The 20,439-nt window shown below is 42.7% G+C and overlaps 1 protein-coding gene across 2 annotated transcripts in view; it reads left to right on the forward strand.

The window, feature by feature from the left end:
• Window positions 1-20,439, forward strand: part of WDR93 (WD repeat domain 93) — a 51,280-nt gene that overhangs the window by 22,945 nt on the left and 7,896 nt on the right. Inside the window, exons 6-13 of one of the 2 annotated variants that reach the window (XM_011986331.1) lie at window positions 652-767; window positions 2,592-2,630; window positions 7,246-7,330; window positions 12,687-12,858; window positions 14,541-14,611; window positions 15,193-15,279; window positions 16,916-17,035; window positions 18,477-18,690. In XM_011986331.1, the coding sequence (XP_011841721.1) occupies window positions 652-767; window positions 2,592-2,630; window positions 7,246-7,330; window positions 12,687-12,858; window positions 14,541-14,611; window positions 15,193-15,279; window positions 16,916-17,035; window positions 18,477-18,690 (904 nt within the window). The remainder of the gene's footprint in view (window positions 1-651; window positions 768-2,591; window positions 2,631-7,245; window positions 7,331-12,686; window positions 12,859-14,540; window positions 14,612-15,192; window positions 15,280-16,915; window positions 17,036-18,476; window positions 18,691-20,439) is intronic. The other variant, XM_011986332.1, reaches the window with a different exon arrangement.

Below are 20,439 nucleotides of genomic sequence, written 5' to 3' on the forward strand. Positions count from 1 at the left end.
TTTTTTTTGAGACAGAGTTTCACTCTGTTGCCCAGGCTGGAGTGCAGTGGCCTGATCTCGGCTCACTGCAACCTCTACCCACTGGGTTCAAGCAATTCTCCTGCCTCAGCCTCCTGAGTAGCTGGGATTACAGGTGCACACATCACCACGCCTGGCTAATTTTGTATTTTTAGTAGAAATGGGCTTTCACCATGTTGGCCAGGCTGATCTCGAACTCCTGACTGCAGGTGATCCGCCCACCTCGGCCCCCCAAAGTGCTGAGATTACGGGCATGAGCCACCATGCCCAGCCCCATATTTTTTTTAATGTCAATGGAATTTACCATTCGCAACATAGAAAACGTGGGGGCTCGGCAGGGCAATTTGGTTAAAACATCATGTTGCATGAGTGCTGTTACTGTGAGAAGCCCCTGTTTCACTTAGATAGGTGATGGTGGGTTGAGGGGATAACTCTCCATGGGAAAGTTATGTGGGGCACGAGGACTTGCAATAACCATTGCAGAACTACTTCTCCTTCAGTGTGTCAAAGTTGCCTGCTACGGAGGTGGCTGATCTCTTTCCCAGCAGTTCTGAGAAGAAAACAGGCCATTTCTCAGAGGAAACTTGTGGCTGTCTTACAGTTGCTCAATGGTTCTCTGGTTTCCCAATGCAGGAGCCGGAGATATTTGGCTGGATGTGTATAAATTGCCCAAGGAGACTTGGCTCAAGAAAGTAGAGAACCCCCAACTCACTTCAAATCCAAAGAAAAAAGTCAGACAGCTGCAACTGGTAGGAAGTATCTCTGCTTTCAGCCGATATGTTTCTCCCTACCCCTGACCCACATCTAGCCCAAGTCCTTGGAAATTTATGATGAATGAGGCCTCTGGGCTATTATAGAGAGGACAACAGGAATATTGGCCCCTGTCTGCCAAGTCAGTTTCCTTTGGTTAAAATAAGATATTAAAAAGTAAAGGTGTTTTCAGTAGTGGGAATCTCAGTATCTCTCTAGTCTAGGAGTTGCCTCTCCACTGAGACCACTCCCAGGCATTTCTCTGGAAGGAGGGTCTTTTGTCCTGACTCCTGCTTCACTGGTAATCTTTTTTTCCTCCTGGCTGAAATAATCTTTTCATGCCTTAAATTCCATTAAATTTTCCAGACTATGATATAAAGAGGTTGTTCTCAATATACAGAAATATATATATATATTTTCTATTATCCTTAGAAAGTAGAAAGTCTACCATTTCAGTTTATTTATATATGATGCCTGAGCCTTGTGCTGTTTTTTGTTTCTATTTTTGTTTTTGATTTTGTTTTTTGAGTCTCGCTCTGTTGCCCAGGCTAGAGTGCAGTGATGCTCACTGCAACCTCCGCCTCCCGGGTTCAAGCAATTCTCCTGCCTCAGTCTCCTGAGTAGCTGGAACTACAGGCACACACCGCCACGCCTGGCTAATTTTCTTGTATTTTTAGTAGAGACGAGATTTCACTGTGTTAGCCAGGATGGTTTCGATCTCCTGACCTTGTGATCCGCCCGCCTCGGCCTCCCAAAGTGCTGGGATTACAGGCGTGAGCCACCGCACCCGGCCTGTGCTTGCTGTGTTTTTAAAATGTAATTGCTCAGTAAATATTAAGACTTAATTTGCTTATCTATACAGTGTATGCTTATTATTTTTACTTTTAAACCACCAACATGAATATATTGATATTAACTGAGCACCCCTTTAAAACACATTGTATTGGGTGCTAAATAAATTAGTGAAATTATTAATGTAGGAGACCAAGATTGAGAGTTACATTCACTGCTGAGCACAAGTGGCTTTGAATAAATGCCTTTCTCCTCAGTGAATGTCTTCATAATGGAGTGTAGTCCTATGTCCCTGGGAAAGTTACTAGCCCAGAGATCTTCCTCCTCTAAGCTATTATAGAATGTTATTATTTGTACCCATTTTTTGACACCTCTCACCTACTACCTAGGTTTTTAGTTATCTTGTTATACAGGAAAATCCTCTTGTCTTCAATGGATAATAAATTTCTAGATTGTTAAGACCATACCTTTTGCTTTTTATCAACAAATTCCATAGTATCATACTTGGTACTCAAAAGATATATTTTTGTTTGGACTAATTTGTTATCCAAATAGGAAAAGCACCTTGAATAGGGTGGTTTCTCACCATAATTCACTTCTTTTTCATACACCAAGAAGCAGCCAATGAATGCCAGTTACAGTGGTAGTTCTTTTACTATGAATTATATTTAGAGTTACTTAAATGTAATTCTCAACATCACCGTTATGTTTTGCCAATCAGAAATATTTCCCTCAATTTAGATTCTTGAAATGGTGTTCTGACTGATCTCCTCAACTCTATTCATTCAGATTTCCTCTTATTATTAACTATTTCCTATTTCCCCAACTACTTTTTAAAATCCTGGAAAATAGGGATCGTGTGTTGAATTTCTGCAGAACAGAGGTCCACACAAATACTGACCCTCTATATCTATTGCATGAATTCACTCACAAGAGTAATTGAGGGGAAGAGAGAGCATGCCAGAAGATTAAAGGGGATGGTAAACATATATCATACCTATTGTGAATTAATTTCTCATTTTTCTCCTCAGAACACCCTTGGTCTCACTTCTGCAGATCAGTTAGAAATGGTAAGAAACTTTAAAGAAAATCTCCAGAGAGACTTAAGGTTGCATTTTAGAGATTTTAAAAAAATTATTAATTCTTTTTTTTCTTTTTTTTTTTTTTTTTTTGGAGACGGAGTTTCATTCTTGTTGCTCTTGTTGCCCAGGCTGGAGTGCAATGGCACAACCTTGGCTCATTGCCACCTCTCCCTCCCAGGTTCAAGCGATTCTCCTGCCTCAGCCTCCTGAGTAGCTAGGATTACAGGTGTGCACCACCACGCCCGGCTAATTTTGGATTTTTAGTAGAGATGGGGTTTCTCCATGTTGGTCAGGCTGGTCTTGAACTCCCGACCTCAGGTGATCCGCCTGCCTCGGCCTCCCAAAATGCTGGGATTACAGGCATGAGTCACCATACTGGGCCCAAGATTTTTATTTTTACTTGAAATTTACCTTAAATGTCAAATATGCTAATAAAATGTCCCACCTGGGCACTATTTTCAATTCTCAGTGACTTAATCTTGTGCCTCATATTCATTGAAGATGACCTCCCGACCCTGAGAATAGTTGACCCAAGTCATTTGGCCAGACGTGGCTTTACCTGAAGTTAAGGGAGCTTAAATTTCAGGGCGCCTCACTTGGGCCTCTGGAAGGGGCCCTAGCAATGTGTTCATATGGTTATACGTTTTTGTAAAATTAGCAAAGGTAACATATTTTAACTGTAATCACTTAATACCACTACCTCTTCACTCTAGCTTTCCTCTGTCACAATTTCCCCCATATTAGATGGAATTACAGTGGCTATGGGCATTTTGTGTTTATAGTTCTGTCTTCTTTTTCTTAAAAAAGCGTCCCATGAATCCTGGATTTGCCCCTACCAAAATAACAGCCCAATTCACCAAGCCGAGTGACTTGGGGATTTTGTGTTTGTTTTGGAATACCTTAGAGAACAGCGCAGGTTTCCTGGAGCTTCCTGGCTCTTCCTCTGAGACCAGGAACACACCATGTCTTCAGAAGGCATGGCTCTTGGAGGACTCAGGCATGTCAGTAGAGTAGTGGTGAATTTCTGAAATGGAAGTCTCTCGCTAGAGCCCTTTCTTTTTTCCCTTTTAAAGTTACATTAGGCCAGGCGGGGTGGCTCATGTCTGTAATCCCAACACTTTGGGAGCCTAAGGCAGGAGCATCTCTTGAGTTCAGGAATTTGAGACCAGCCTGGGCAACATGGCGAAACCTTGCCTCTACAAAAAATACAAAATATGGCCAGGCGGGGTGCCTCATGCCTGTAATCCCAGCGCTTTGGGAGGCCAAGGCAGGTGGATCACAAGGTCAGGAGTTCGAGACCGGCCTGGCCAACATGGTGAAACCCCATCTCTACTAAAAATACAAAAATTAGCCGGATGTGGTGGTGTGCACCTGTAATCCCAGCTACTCAGGAGGCTGAGGCAGGAACATCACTTGAACCTGGGAGGCAGAGGTTGCAGTGAGCCGAGATCGCACCACTGTACTCCATGCTGGGAGACAGCTGTCTAAAAAAAAAAAAAAAAAAAAAAATTAGCCAGGTGTGGTGGCACGTAGCTGTGGTCCCAGCTACTCAAAAGACTGAGGTGGGTGGATGGCTTGAGCCCTGGAGTGGAGGCTGCAGCGAGTCGAGATTGCACCACTGCATTCTAGCCTGGGCGACAGAGCAAGACCCTGTCTCACAAAAAATAATAAAAAAAAAATAGTTACATTATATTTCACATTATACAAATAATATATGAATGTATCACTCTTAGAAAAGTCCAGGAATTCAGATAAACAGCCCTCTCCAGAGGTAATCACCATTATTAGCTTGATGTGTGTGTGTGTGTTTGTTTGTTTTGTTTTTTGTATTTTTAGTAGAGACAGGGTTTCACTATGTTGGTCAGGCTGGTCGCAAACGTCTGACCTCAGGTGATCCACCCGCCTCAGCCTCCCAAAGTGCTGGGATTACAGGCGTGGACCACTGCGCCTGGCCCCAGTTGATGTGTGTTTTCTAGATCTTTAGTGTATATTTACATTCTTATATTTATTTTGAAAACTATAGTTTTGCTTCATGGAATTGGAATTTTTTTTCTACATACGTGGCATCATACTGTGTATATTTTCTTATAAACTTGCATTTTTTTACTTATCAATTTGTTTGCACATTTTTTTCTTTTCTTCTTTTTTCATTTTGAAACGGGCTCACTCTGTCACTCAGGCTGGAATGCAATGGCATGATCATGGCTGACTGCAGCCTCAACCTCCTGGGCTCAAGCAATCCTCCCGCCTCAGCTTCCCAAATAGCTAAGACTACAGTTGTGTGCCACCATGCTTGTCTAATTTTTAAAATTTTTTATAGAAAAATATATTGCCCAGTCTGGGCATTATTTCTTCTTAAAATATTAAGGAGACTTTACTACTAATGTGTCCATCTAGTCTTGGAGCTTTCTTTGTGGAACTACAGATTCAACTTCTTTAATACTATTCAGGTTACCTATTTCTTCTTGAGCAAACTTTGGTACCTTGTGTCTTTTGAGTAATTTGTTCATTTTGTCTAAGTTGTCAAATTTATTGGCTTAAAGTGGTTCATAACATTCCATTATTATCCCTTCATTGTCTTTAAAATCTATTGTGATGTCATCCCTCTCATTCCTGATATTGATAATTTGTGTCTTTCCTCTTTTTTTCTTAATCAGTTTGGCTAAAGGTCTGTCCATTTTATTCATCTTCTCAGAAGAACAAGATTTTAGTTTCCTATATTTTTCCCTATTGTTTTTCTGTTTTCTATCTCACTGATTTCCAGTTTGTTTTTATTATTTCCTTTGTTCTGCTCACTTTGGGTTTAGTTTCCTCTTCTAATTTCTTCCTTTTTTCTCTTTTCTTTTTTTTTTCTGACATGGAATATCGCTCTATTGCCCAGGCTGGAGTGCACTGGCGCAATCTTGGCTCACTGCAACCTCCGTCTCCCAGGTTCAAGCAATTCTCTGCCTCAGCTTCCTGAGTAGCTGGGATTACAGGTGCCTGCCACCACGCATGGCTAATTTTTGTATTTTTAGTAGAGAAGGGTCTCACCATCTTGGCCAGGCTGGTCTTGAACTCCTGACCTTGTGATCTGCCCACCTTGGCCTCCCAAAGTGCTGAGATTATAGGCGTGGGCCACTGCTCCGGCTGACTAGTAGATTTTTAGAAGTATGTTATTTAGTGTCCAAATATTGGAAATGTTACAGATAGCTTTTTTTTATGGGCTTCTCATAAAATCCATTGTGATAAGAAAATCAATTGTGATGGGAAAACATACTTTATATATTTGAATTATTTTAAATTTATTTAAATTTATTTTATTCCCACAATGTCGATTATCTTGGTAAATGTTTATATGCATTTGAAAAGGATGTTTCAAGACCAATAAAGCTGTTATTGGTTAGGCTATTCAAGTCTTCTATCTCTTTCCTGTTTTTCCTTTTATATCCTCACTATATTCTTACTGCTTTTCTGTTTACTTATTCTGTACTTATTGAAAAAGGAGTTTCTAAGATTGTAGATTTATCTTTTTCTTCCTTCACTTTTACAAATTTTTGCTTCATATATTTTGAAGCTTTGTAATTAGATGTTTAAACAATTTGGAATGTTTTGTCTTCGGATGAATTGATTGTTTTGTCATTATTTACTGACCCTTTGATTCCTGATATTCTTTGTTCAGAATTCTTCTATGTCACATACTAATATGGCCACCCGAGCTTTCTTTTGATTCATTTTAGCAAGATATATCTTTTTCTGTACTTTTGTTCTTATACATATTTGTGTCATTATATTTAATATAATCAGTTTCTTCTTTTTCCCTATGGTTTCAGATAGTGTTTCATAAAATGAATTTCTTGGCCATGTGTGGTGGCTCACACCTGTAATCCCATTACTTTGGGAGGCAGAAGCAGGAGGATCACGTGAGCCCAGGAGTTCAAGATCATCCCGAGCAGCATGGCGAGACCTTGTCTCTGCAAAACTAAATTAGCCGGTTGTGGTAGTGCACACCTGTGATCCCAGCTATTCAGAAGGCTGAGGTGGGAGGATTGCTTAAGCTCAGAAGGTCGATGCTGCAGTGAGCTGTGATTGTTCCACTCTACCCCAGCCTGGGTGACAGAGCAAGATCCTGTCTTAAAAAAAAAAAAAAGTTTCTTTTTGACCTCATATAGTTGGGTCTTGCCCTTTCTAAAAAATTGTTTCAAAGATGGAATCTCGCTATGTTGCTCAGGCTGGAATGCAGTGGCTATTCACAGGCACAATCATAGCATGTTGCCACCTCAAACTCCTGGCCTCAAGCGTTTTTCCCACTTCAGCCTCCAGAGTAGCTGGGACTACAAGTATGTGTCACCAAGGGTCTAGCCTTTTTATAGAGTCTGACAATCTTTGCCTTTTAATTGGGGTTATTTAGACCATATACATTTAATGTGATTATTTACATGTTTGGGTTTAAATCTACAGTCTTGCTATTTACTTTTACAATATTGCTATTTACTTTCTATTTGTCCTATCTCTTTTTCTTCTTTTTCCCCTCCTTTTCCACTTTCTTTTAAAATTAGCGTTTTTAATTATTCTATTTCCTCTATTCTCTTGGCTTATTAACTATGCCTTTTCCTTATTTTAGGATACAAATGCTTGTTTCAAAGGAGACATTAAATTGAGTCTTCCAGTTTACGTAATGAAGATCAAACCACCTAAGCCGGTTACAGGTAAGTGTGATTCAAATCTCTCTCCTTTTGCCGTTGATTTATCTATTCTTTCCGCCTTTCTCCACATGTCTTATCTTTTCAATTTATTAGCAACAATATCAAAATTACAAACATAGTTATGAAGAGGAAATTTTTTTTAAACTCATAAGCTCTGAGACATAAAAACAAAAAATGTAAGTAATGCATTTGTATTACATACAGTTAACTAACAGAATTGGAAGGTCAGGAAAGAAAGGTGTCTTTTCTGAATTGCCAGGATGAGTTCATTTATTCCTACATTTCTGTGGTAATTCATTTGACTGCTAGTTGTAATACATTCATTCCTACATTCCTGTGTTCATTTATTCATTATTATTTGCTGAATGCCCATAATGTACCAAGCACAAAGATGAGTAAAAAACCTCTCCTCTCCTGCACTCTAGAAGCTGATAGTCTGCTAAGGGAGGATGACAAGAAACCACCATAGTAGGATGTGATAAGTACAGCAGTGGGGACCATCAGGGACTGTGAAAACTCAGGGTAAAAAGCGACTGACTTGCTAGGGAGTAAGCAAAGGTTTTATCAAAGAAAGGTACATTTGGGCAAAGTTTCAAAGGATGGGACTTGGTCAAGAGGAGCAGAGAGGCTAGCTATTGTAGGCAGCGAATACAGAGGATAGCCTCTCAGCATTCACACAAGATCACAAAGACATATCTATAAGAATGTTCACTCCTGGTGGACTAGTAGTTAGGATTAAAAAAAAAAGAAGAAGAATGTTCACTGTAGCATTATGCACAGAGGTGAATAATTGGTTAAATAAAATCTGGGCAGTGCGCGGTGGCTCATGCCTATAATCCTAGCACTTTAAGAGGCCAAGGTGGGCGGACTGCTTGAGCTCAGGAGTTCAAGACCAGCTTGGGGAACATGGCAAAACCCCACTTCCACAAAAAATACAAAAATTAGGCAGAGTGGCTTGCACCTGTAGTCCCAACTACTTGGGAGGCTAAGGCAGGAGAATCACTTGAGCCCAGGAAGCAGAGGTTGCAGTGAGGTGAGATTGTGCCATTGCACTCCAGTCTGGGAGATGAGAGTGAAACCCTGTCATAAATAAATAAAAAATAAATAAATAAATAAATAAATAAATAAATAAATAAATAAATAAATATCTGGTACACTCATACAAAAGAATACTTTGCAACCATTAAAAAAACAAAAGAGAGGCCAAGTGTGGTGGCTTAGGCCTGTAACCCTAGCACTTTGAGAGGCCAAAGCAGGAGGATCACTTGAGCCTAGGAGGTTGAGGCTGCAGTGAGCTATGATCACACCACTACACTCCAGCCTGGGTGACAGAACAAGACCCTCGTTCAAAATCAAGAACAACCCCCCAAAAAGGGAAATGAGAAAGGTGAAGAATAGACAATTTTCTCTTGTAAAAGAATGTAGTGGTCAAACTTGCTCTATCAATATTTATTATAAAACTGCAGTTATTAAGATAAAAAATAGATAAGTGAATAATAGAAATATAGATGAAATATAGAAATATAGATAGATAGAAATAGCAGAAAGAAAAATAGAGGAAAAATAGGTGAATGAAACAGGATATAGAGACGAAAATAGACCCAGGCATAAATGGACACTTGATGCATTACAGAGGCAGCACTACGGAGCACTGGAGAAAGGGTGGTCATTTCAATAAGTGGTGATGGTGGTTTATATGGAGACAAAAATAAAACTTAACCCCTGCCTCATGCCATACACAAAACTAAATTCCAGAAGAACTGTAGAAGTAAATATATGAAAGGCAAAACAGTAAAGCTTTTAGAAAATAATACAGCCTTTAGGCCCGGTGCAGTGGCTTATGTCTATAATCCCAGCACTTTGGGAGGTCAAGGCAAGTGGATCACTTGAAGCTAGGAGTTCAAGACAAGCGTGGCCAACATGGCAAAACCCCGTCTGTAGTAGAAATACAAAAAAAAAAAAAAAAAATTAGCTGGGCATGATGGTGTGCACCTGTAGTCCCAGCACTTTGGGAGGCCGAGGCAGGCAGATTGCTTGTGAGCTCAGGAGTTTGAGACTATCCTGGGCAACATGTAGAAACCCCATCTCCACAAAAACCAAAATACAAAAATTAGCTAGGCATGGTGGCGTGTGCCTGTAGTCCCAGCTACTTGGGAGGCTAAAGCAGGAGAATTGCTTGAACCTGGGAGGCAGAGGTTGCAGTGAGCTGAAATTGTGCCATTGCACTCCTGCCTGGGTGACACAGTGAGCGAGATGCTGTCTCAAAAAAAAGAAAAAGAAAATAATATAAACAATACCTTTATCACCTCTGGGTAGAGAAAGACTTTTCAAATAAGACACAAAAAGTACTTACAATTCAAAAACATTGAATAAATTTGGCTACATTAAAATTAGGAATTTCAAATCATTCAAAGACATCATTAAGAGGATGAAAGATCATCAAGCCACATAGATAGGTAGAAGTTATTTGCAAAACACATAAAACCCACTAATGGTTTGTGTCCAGAATGTATGAAAAATTACTACAGATTCTTTTTTTTTTTTTTTTTTGACGGAGTCTTGCTCTGTCGCCCAGGCTGGAGTGCAGTGGCCGGATCTTAGCTCATTGCAAGCTCCGCCTCCTGGGTTTACGCCATTCTTTTGCCTCAGCCTCCCGAGTAGCTGGGACTACAGGCTCCCGCCACTTCGCCCAGCTAGTTTTTTGTATTTTTTAGTAGAGACGGGGTTTCACCGGGTTAGCCAGGATGGTCTCGATCTCCTGACCTCGTGATCTGCCCGTCTTGGCCTCCCAAAGTGCTGGGATTACAGGCTTGAGCCACTGCGCCCAGCCCAGATTCTTAAGAAAAAGAGAGATAATCCAGTACAAAACAGGCAAGAGTATTGCACAGGCTATTCACAAAAAAAGATTATTTAAATAGCCAATAAACGTGAAAAGGTGCTCACCATCATTAGTCTACAGGGAAGTGCAAACTAAAATCACAGTGAAGTAGCACAACACATTCACTAGGATGGGTAAAATTAAAAAGACTGACCACACCAAGTGATAGTGAGGATGTGGAACAATCAGTACTCCCATACATTGCATTTAGCAATGAAAACTGGTACAACCACTTTGGAAAATGGTTTGGTATTATCTAGTAAAGTTGACAATAATTTGTATCCTATGACACAGTATTTACACTGCTAGGTGATAGGGTGACAAACCATACCTGTTTGCCTGACTGAGGGGTTTCCTGGGATGTGAGATTTTTCAGTGCTAAAACTAGGAAACTCCTAAGCAAGCCAGCTTGAGTTTGTCACTCTACTTCTAGGAATGTACCCATAGATTTGCAAGCAAGTGTGTTCCAGGAAACATGTGCATGAATGGTAATAGTGACATGATTTTGAATAGCCCCAAACACAAAACAACTAAATGTTCATCAGTAGTAGAACAGATAAATTGTACTATATTTATTCAATGGAATACTATACAGCAACAAAAAATGAACAAACTGCAGCTACACACAGCAAAATGGATAAATCTCGTGAACAATGTTGAGCAAAAGAGGGCAGCTATAGAGTTAACACTGCGTGGTTCCCCTTATGTACAGTTTAGAATCAGGCAAAATGAAACTATGGTGTTGAGGATGCATGTTTAGGTGATAAAAGCATAAATAAATGCAATGAAGTGGCTACCATAAAAGTCAAGAGAGTGGTTGCCACTCTTCCCAGAGAATTGTGATTAGAAAGGGGCCCCTGGGAAGCTTCTAGTGAGATGGCAATATTTTTTTTCTTTTTTCTTTTTTCTTTTTTTTTTTGAGACAGGGTCTCCCTCTGTCACCCAGGCTGGAGTGCAGTGGTACAGTCTCAACTCACTGTGACCTCTGCTTCCCAAGCAATCCTCCCACCTCAGCCTCCCAAGTAGCTGAGACTACAGGCACATGCCATCAGGCCTGGCTAATTTTTGTATTTTTTGTAGAGATAGGATTTTGCCATGTTGCCCGGCTGGTCTCAAATTCCAGGGCTCAAGCGATTCTCCTGCCTTGGCCTTCCAAAGTGCTGGGATTACAGGCATGAGCCACCGCACCCAGCCAATGTTCTATTTCTTGACCTGAGTAGATGATACCAGAGGTTTGCTTTATAATAACTCATTAAAATATATTAAGGTACATATTTTATGCTCTTTTCTGCATGTATGTTACACTTCACAATAAGAAAAAGGTTTAATAACTAAGCAACAATGAAGAGGATCTATAGTATGAATATGAAATAATCTCCAAAATATTTTAGTAAGTGAAAATATAAGGGGTATAATTTATAATAGCAATTCTCAAACTTTAGCTGCATCATACTCATTTGGAGAACTCATTAAAACCCAGATTGTTTGCCTATAGTGCCAGCTACTCAAGAAGCTGAGGTGGGAGGATTGCTTGAACCAAGGAATTCAAGCCTAGCCTGGGCAATATAGCACAACCGCCATCTCAAAAAACAACCCAGATTGCTGGGCCCCACCACAGAGTTTCTTCTATTCCAGTAGGTCTGGGGTGGGCCCTGAGAATCTGTATTTTTAGCAAGTTCCCAGGTGACTCTGTCACTGCTGACCTGGCATCATCCTTTGAGAACTAGTGTATCATATGATACTATGTGTTTATAAAACAGGTGTCGCCCTCTAGAAAGTTATGCAATTGTCTCTGAGGAAGCAGTCAAGGGCACTGTGGAATCTCCTGGGCAACTTGAGGGACCCAGACACCTTCCAAAGTGAACAGAATTCTGAAACTCAGGGTGCAAATCCAGAAAACAAGTCAGCCAGTTTTACTGTGGATTTAGGAACCCATGAAAAAGAAGGAAATGAAAGGTTATTGGGAAGAGAAATAGTAACAAAAGTGACTGATAAGAAAGTTTTTTTTTGAAGGAAGGAATTGGGTAAGTGTTGGCATAAGAAGAGACTGAGACTGCCTAATTATGTGAGTCTTCAGCAGTGGCTGAGAAGTGATGGTAACTGGCAGATTTGGGGCCTTCCTCAGCTGGGGAGACAGGGACAGTGATTTAAAGTCTCTAGTGGCATTGTGAACATTTCCCTGCCCCACCGCCCCCCACACCCCGGCCTTTGCAAATATTCTGTAATCCAGAAGCAGAGAGAATGATGTTGGGATGAAGATACAGAAGAAGGAGGACAGCAGCTGCCCTCTGCCTGGGCTCTGTGAGCTAGTGGGGTACAGGAGAGACTGGGAGAAGACTGAATACAGACCAATTGCAGAGCAAGAGTGGATTTCTGAGGATGAGGGATTCTGCAGAAAACTGGGGAATGTGGAGGAAGTAGGGGAAAATCAGGAAAGGGGAAGTCAGATGGCTTGACTAATTCTGTATATTTTCAACCTAGGCACCACATTCAAAAGCCCCCTGGAAGTCTTTGCAAAGATCAAGGACTGCTACGGACTGGGCTCCGGGCAGAATCATTTCATCAAGGATAGTCAGTGGGAGCAGCAAGCTGAGATCTTCCAAGCTTCCTACAAGAAGTACCTAGATGGGGAGTGGGAGGAGGAGCCACTCAGGTGAGCCCCCTAATCCCAGGAAAGCCAGGGAACCTCCCCAGGCTTCTGCTGTCTTGGCACATACAGGAATCAACCCAAGGACCTGAATTAATCTGAGATCTAAAAGCTCTTTCTGGGGCCGGGCACAGTGGTTCACACCAGTAATCCCAACACTTTGAGAGGCTGAGGCAGGAGGATCATTTGAGCCCCCGAATCTGAGACCAGCCTGGGCCACATGTCAAGACCTTATCTCTGAAATAAATAAGCTCTTTCTGGTTTGGGAGAATTTTCAGAGAACATCAGCAGATATTTTGAAATGTTGTGTAGAGATTGTTACTATACAGTTAGAACAAAGGTTGATAATATGGAGTTAAAAGAAGAAATAGATATCTATGTAAATGAGAAATATAATTTATTTCAATTTTATATATGACATCTCTTTTAAAAAATTTTTTTTCTGGTTATCTAAAAAACACAGAGGCCAGGCACAGTGGCTCAGGCCTGTAATCCCAGAACTTTGAGAGTCTCAGGCAGACGTATTACCTGAGGCCAGGTGTTTGAGACCAGCCTGGTCAACATGGTGAAACCGTCTCTACTAAAAATATAAAAACTAGCAGGGCATGGTGGCGGGCACCTGTAATTCCAGCTACTCAGGAGGCTGAGGCAGAGAATCACTGGAACCCAGGAGATGGAGGCTGCAGTGAGCCGAGGTCACGCCGCTGCTCTCCAGCCTGGACAGAGAGACTCCGTCTCAAAAAATAATAATAAAAATATAAATAAATAATAAATAACACAGAAGATCCTAAAGACAAATAAAGTCACCACTACTAAAATTCTTCTCCATTTCCTTCCTGTCTTTCTAAATGTAATGTAGCATAGGTGTATAATTATTATAATATATGACTTTCCCATCTTGGTGAGCAGTTAGGTCTCATTAGCTCCAAATTGTGTTGGAGAGCCCCAGTCTTTGAAGTATCGATGAGGGAGCTGGTTTTAGGAATTAAGTTTCCTCATAGCTACTGTGGATCTCAGGAATGTTCTTGTTCTCACACGGGAAGGGAAATCTCTCGTGCTGTCAAGTGGACCTTAAATTTTCTTACTTCAGTACGCAAAGTCCTAAGGCTGCCCTGACAACAGCTCCCTGTTACTGTCTGAAACCATGACAAGATTCAGTGGTGTGCTGGGGCTGGCTCCTATGGCATAGTGAGATAATTAGGGTTTTGCAAGCCAGTTGTTAAACTACCGTTAGTTGTCCATTGTGGGAGCATTTACACCATGAAAATCTGCAAATCCTACAAATTGGGGCCTCTTTTATTTAAGAGACCCAGTTTATCAGTACAACACTGGCTGCATTGCCCCTAGGATAAGAGAACATCTGTGTAGATCACCTAAGTCTGCTCTTTAAGGAGATCTTCCCCAAAACAGAAGTGGCTCTCCAAAAGACAGCTCTCTCTGGCAAGAGCTTTGCACACCACACTGGCCTAGGAGTGATTCCCAGCCCCACCCAACCTGCCTTCACCAGCATCCAAGGTCAGCACCTCCCACCAGGACCAGCACCTAGAATGTGATTTGCTTCATGGCCTTCGTACACCTGAGAAGGTCCATTCTAACTATGTATTCTGGTTTTAGGACCAAGACTCTGCCAGCATCTCTCCTTGCCAGGGAGTCTACATGGCTCTGACTCATGTCTCTTTCTTTCCCAGTACAGCCACCTTCTATTTCCTTCTTCCTAGCTGCCTCTTTGCAATGCCAACGGAAGTCAAGGGCCCCACAGGTAAATGAACATGAAGTGGGTGGTTGTCCTAGCAAGGGGTCACCTTGGGGAAACCCCTCAGCAAGCCCTCCCAGAGATGTTCCCCAACAAACCTCGCATGGTAGGAGGGAATGAAGAGGGGAGTTCAGTTGCCAGCTGTAGCCTGCCAGTTTCTGTTTGCATCTGTGGCCCTTGAGCACAGGTTCCCTGATCACAAAGGCTAGCACTGCCTTCAGGGAGTGGTTGCCATAGGAGAAGGCATGAGCCCACATCCACCAGGCTACTTCTGGGTATGAATTTGTCTTGTAGAAGATGTTACTTAAAACACGGAGGGTGTGAATTTTCTAGATGTGAAAGCAGCCAAGGGGGAGTTGAGACTGTCCTCCCTATCCAAGAAGGCGAGCGGGCCCCAGGAACAGCCCTCATGGGGCTGCCCAGTCCCTCTCTCTTGGGAAGCTCACTCTTCTCTTGGGTGCTGCCCATTAAAACAAACTACTTCAGACTTCAAACCAGCTTCCTCTTGCGCAAACACCTTCTGTGCAAACCAAAGGCCACCCATATTTATTATGTAACACCCATTTTCTCTCTTTTTTTTTCCCCAGGAATGACCTGTGTCCTTGGTATACACTGGACCAGAAGTCACAATTTCTTCCTGTATTCACTAAACCGAACTCTAAAGGATAAAGCTGGTACTCTACTGCTGAGATGGGAGTCACCTAAGCTCAGGACTTGCAGACATGTCCTTCTCCAGCTTAGCTGAGAGCATGTGACTGACATACATCAAGTGTCACTTTAGGGACCAGATCTAGGCAGGCAGTAGGGGGCTTGGTGGGTATAGTGTGACCCCAAGAATCTGTCTCTGAAATGTCATGTTCCTTAAAGACAACAGGTCAATAGGGACAAAGTCTACAGTCAGGTCCACAGGGCTCCTTAAGCAGCTAAGGTAAAAAGAGAGTAGGCTTGGCTGGGCGCGGTGGCGCATGCCTGTAATCCCAGCACTTTGGGAGGCCGAGGCATGTGGATCACCTGAGGTCAGGAGTTCAAGACCAGCCTGGCCAACATGGTGAAATCCCATCTCTACTAAAAATACAAAAATTAGTCAGGTATGGTGGCACGCGCCTGTAGTCTCAGCTACTCAGGAGTTTGAGGCAGGAGAATCACATGAACCCGGGAGGCAGGGGTTGCAGTGAGCCAAGATGGTACCACTGCACTCCAGCCTGGATGACAGAGTGACACTGTCTCAAAAAAAAAATAAAATAAAATAAAGAGAGAGAGAGAGAGTAGGCTTGGAATCAGAAGGTCAGTGCTAATCCTAGCCCAGCTGTCTGCAAACCATGTAGCCTCAGGCCAGTTGCTTCACACCCCAACCAACTTTTCATGTAAAACATAGAACTAATTAATTACACCATTGTTGCCTAGTGCATGAGTTTGTTGAAAATAGCAAAATCCAGCCGGGCGCGGTGGCTCAAGCCTGTAATCCCAGCACTTTGGGAGGCTGAGACGGGCGGATCACGAGGTCAGGAGATCGAGACCATCCTGGCTAACACAGTGAAACCCCGTCTCTACTAAAAAAAAAAAAAAAAAACAAAAAAAACAAAAAAAAACCAGCCGGGCGAGGTGGCGGCGCCTGTGGTCCCAGCTACTCGGGAGGCTGAGGCAGGAGAATGGCGGAACCCGGGAGGCGGAGCTTGCAATAAGCTGAGATCTGGCCACTGCACTCCAGCCTGGGTGACAGAGCGAGACTCCGTCTCAAAAAAAAAAAAAAAAAAAAATTAATGGAAGCAGTTACATGAGCAAGTTTGCTTTGTGAATATTCCTTGAACTTTACTCTTGTTATACTTTATATTACACTTCAAAAGTAACATTAAAAAATTCACAAAGGAGGAGTTTCTTTTCTTCCATCCCTTTCCCAGGCAACCTGGCTTCTAATCTCCTTCTATACGGACTGTATGGCCTTGAGCAAGTCACTTCTCTGCCTCGGTCTCCTCATCTTTAAAAAGAAGATACTAATAGGACCTACTTCATAGAACCCTTGTGAGAATGCAATGAAATTATGTGTGGAAAGTGCCTAACACAGTATCTAGCACCTAGGACATATTCATTAAACATTAGCTGTAGAGGAATAACAGTGTGACATTATCTTATCATCCTAGGCAAGGAGAATAGCACTTCATAAAGAGAAGGAAGATGGTGAGTCCAGACAGGTGTTCCTGGTTCCCATTTCCTGAACAGGGAGACCAGTCTGAGTCACAGGTTGTCCAGGTAGAAGTGATGGGTAGGTGCAGAGTCTGGGGGGAACTGGTTGAGTATTGTCCTTCCCCCTAGACCCTGAGGGTGTGTGGCCCTGTGCTGCGCCCATTGCAGTCTCTCAGCTCAGCTGCTCCTCCTCCTACCTGCTGCTGGCCTGTGAGGATGGTGTGCTCACGCTGTGGGACCTGGCCAAAGGTGAGCCCTCCCTGCCTTTCTACCTAATACTCTGGGCAATGAGTCTGGGAGCTCTAGAATTCCCATAGGCCCTGGGGCCTTCTGTTACCTCTGTGTTCTTAAAGTCACCTTGGAGAACTGGTCCTGCTCTCCTCTCATTCATTTATTCAACAAACATTTATTGGACATAATATGTGCTAATGCTTCCCACTGCCAATGTGTTTATTGAGTGACTTCTCTGAGCCTGGCACTGTACTAGGCTCTGAAATATGACCATTGCCTTCATTCTTACACTCCAGTGAAGAATTATGTCTGGCACAGTACAGGTGATCATGGTGACCTCAGCCCTCCTCCTTCCCCCAGCCCCCAAGCTCTAAATAAGTGAGTCTTCTTCCCTGCTATTCCCCCCCATTCCCAGTCAGCAGGAACTCTATTGTATTGGAGTTAAGAGACCTATAAAGCAATCAAAGCGAGACCAGAAGCTATTCTGGATGGGTGGCACTGTGGTGGAGTTCTAGGGTCCTGGGTCCAGCTTTGCAGATACAGAAATCAATGATACTGCTCCCTAAATTCTTCAGCCTCTAGGGAAGCAGCTCCCTCTAACCAGACTTTGTAAAAGGCCATTAATAACTCAGTGGTTTGCCATTTTGCAGTTGGAGATATATTTTCCTAGAGAGTGGAGGTGGGCCACCTTCACTGGGCAGCCCTCCTGGCAGGTGCAGAGCATCAGAGATAGTACCCTGTTTATTGAGCAGCTTGTGATCAGACCGGGTTGCTGACTGTTCTCAGGGAGGCATCTGTCAAGCTAGCAAATTGCCTTCCTCACTTGGCTATCACTTTCTGAAGAATGCAGTGGTTATTTCAACTTTGGAGGATATTTTCCCCACACACTGCCAAGATAAACACCACTAAAGACCCTTCTTTATTTTATTATTGAACCAACAGCATTATTATAGAAGCAAAAGATATTACAAGGAAAGAAGAATGATGATGATTTCATAAGCCCTTGACCAAAATAGCTTGTTTTCATTTTTTTCTGGATATTAAGTTCTTGTTTGGCTACACACACACACACACACACACACACACACACACACACACAGCCTTCTGAAACAGCTATGCCTCCCCCTGCCCATATGCCTTTGCATCCCATGGTCAGCTGTGCCTCAGTCCCTGGCTGGGTTGTAGCTTCCTTCCACTCCAGGGTTGACCCTGCCCTCCTCCATGTTCTTGCTTCTCCCCCTCCCCAGTTCCTCTCCAGACACAGCAGCATTCCCCTGCAGGGGGCTTTTCTCTCCCATTGGGCACTGGGTTTACTGGTTTGCTCTCACAGGGTGCTCATTGCTTGATTTTGCCTTCACATCCTACAAGTCCCTCACACACTTGCTGGTCACAGCCCCTGTGCCCATAGCCCCCTCCCCTATCCCCTTTTCTGACCGGCTTGTGTGATTACTTTCTCCAGGATTCCCTCTTGGGATCGCTGCTCTTCCTCAGGGATGTTTCTGCCAAAGCATTCACTTCCTAAAATATTTCTTGGTCCACAAAGGACAGAATATGTATCCTGAAGGTCCAGTGAAATCCCAAATGAAATGTGTGGTGCTGTGCACAGATGCCTCCCTCCATCTGTTGGAGGCTAGTGGGACCCAAGGACCCACCATCAGTGTGCTTGTCGAGAGGTCAGTAGCTTGAGGGCCGCATGGGGTAAATAATCAGCCAGACAGATTATTTTAATTGCTATTTAATAGTAAAATCTGACAGCCTCTCTGACTACAGTCTACCTTTTGTATAGTCATCACTCTCCTGGTGAGTTTCTGAAGATCGCCAATGTCATATATATATATTACAATTTTTTCTAACAAAATTGTATGATGGCACATCTGCTATGGTTTGACTATCCCCTCCAAAACTCATGTGAAAACTTAATCCCCATTGTGGCAGTACCGTGAGGCGGGGCCTTTAGGAGCTGATTGGATCATGAAGGCTCTTCCCATATGAACGGGTTAACCCACTCATGCATCAGTGGATTCATAGGTGAATGGATTAATGGGTATCATGGGAGTAGAAATGGTGGCTTTATAAGAAAAGGAAGAGATACCTGAGCTAGAACATGAGCACACTCAACTCCCTCGCCATGTCACACCCTGTGCCATCTCGGGACTCTTTAGAGAGTCCCCACCAGTAAGAAGGCTCTCACCAGCTGTGGATCCTTGACCTTGGACTTCTCAGCCTCCAGAACTGTAAGAAATAAATTCCTTTTCTTTATACATTATCCAGTTTTAGGTATTCTGTTACAAGCAACAGAAAATGGATTAAGACAACATCCTTCCTATCCCATACACCAAGAAGAGGCTCATTTCTCCCACAGTAACCTTCCATCAGTTTCCCCAGGGATCTCTCTCTCTCTTTTAAACATTTAAAAATATTTAATGCATGCAAATGAAACTGTATAATATGTGTGTGTGTGTGCGCGCATGTGTGTACGTGTGTGTGTGTAATAAAGAGTAGTGAGATCAACTCCCCTGTAGCCGTTGGAAATCGATAATCTCCAGTTCCATTTGGGCTCCCTGTATGGCTCTCCCTCATCAGTCCTTCTTGCTCCACCCCAAACACCTTATTAATTACCTAATGCTAAATAACAAACCACCCCAAAACTTAATGGTTTAAGAAAATAGTCATTGTTTAGTCCTTGAGTCTGTAGGTCAGCAATTTGGGCTGGACTCAGTCCATTTCTTCTACTGGTCTCACCTGGGCTCTCAAATGTGCCTTCAGGCAGCTTGCAGCTCTTCTAAGATGGCTTCACTCACACACCTGGCAGTTGGCAGGTTATTGGCCGGGGCACCTCAGTTTTCCTCATGGTCTCTCCTGCAGACTAGTATAGGCCTCCTCACATGGTAGTCTAAGGGCTCCCAGCAGTAGGAGAGGGCAACCCTAGCACACAAATGCTTTTCAAGCTTTTGCTCATGTTACATTTGCTAATGACCCATGGGGCAAAGCACATCCCACGTCCATGCCCACATTCGAGCAGTAGAAAAACAGACTCCATCTTTTGATGAGAGTCACTGCCAAATACAACCAATTGCTTTTCAATCTACCACACCATTTTTCTAAATTCATCATTCCTTTGTTCTCCTTTAAGAATTAACCACATTTAGGCCAGGCACAGTGGGTCACACCTGTAATCCCAGCACTTTGGGAGGCCAAGGTGGGAGGACCACTTAAGCTCAGGAGTTCAAGACCAGTGTGGGTAACATAGTGAGATCCCTTCTCTGTGAAAAGAAAAAAAAAATTATTAAAAAAAGAAAAAGAATTAGCCACATTTGTATGACTGTATTTCTAGACAGTACATTATTTAGCTTTGCATATTTAGGAAACTTATAAAGGGAACCATATTCTATATATTTTCCAACTTGCCTCCTTCCCTCCCT

This window comes from Mandrillus leucophaeus, unplaced genomic scaffold, assembly GCF_000951045.1.
Source record: "Mandrillus leucophaeus isolate KB7577 unplaced genomic scaffold, Mleu.le_1.0 Scaffold297, whole genome shotgun sequence".
Lineage (NCBI taxonomy): Eukaryota > Metazoa > Chordata > Mammalia > Primates > Cercopithecidae > Mandrillus > Mandrillus leucophaeus.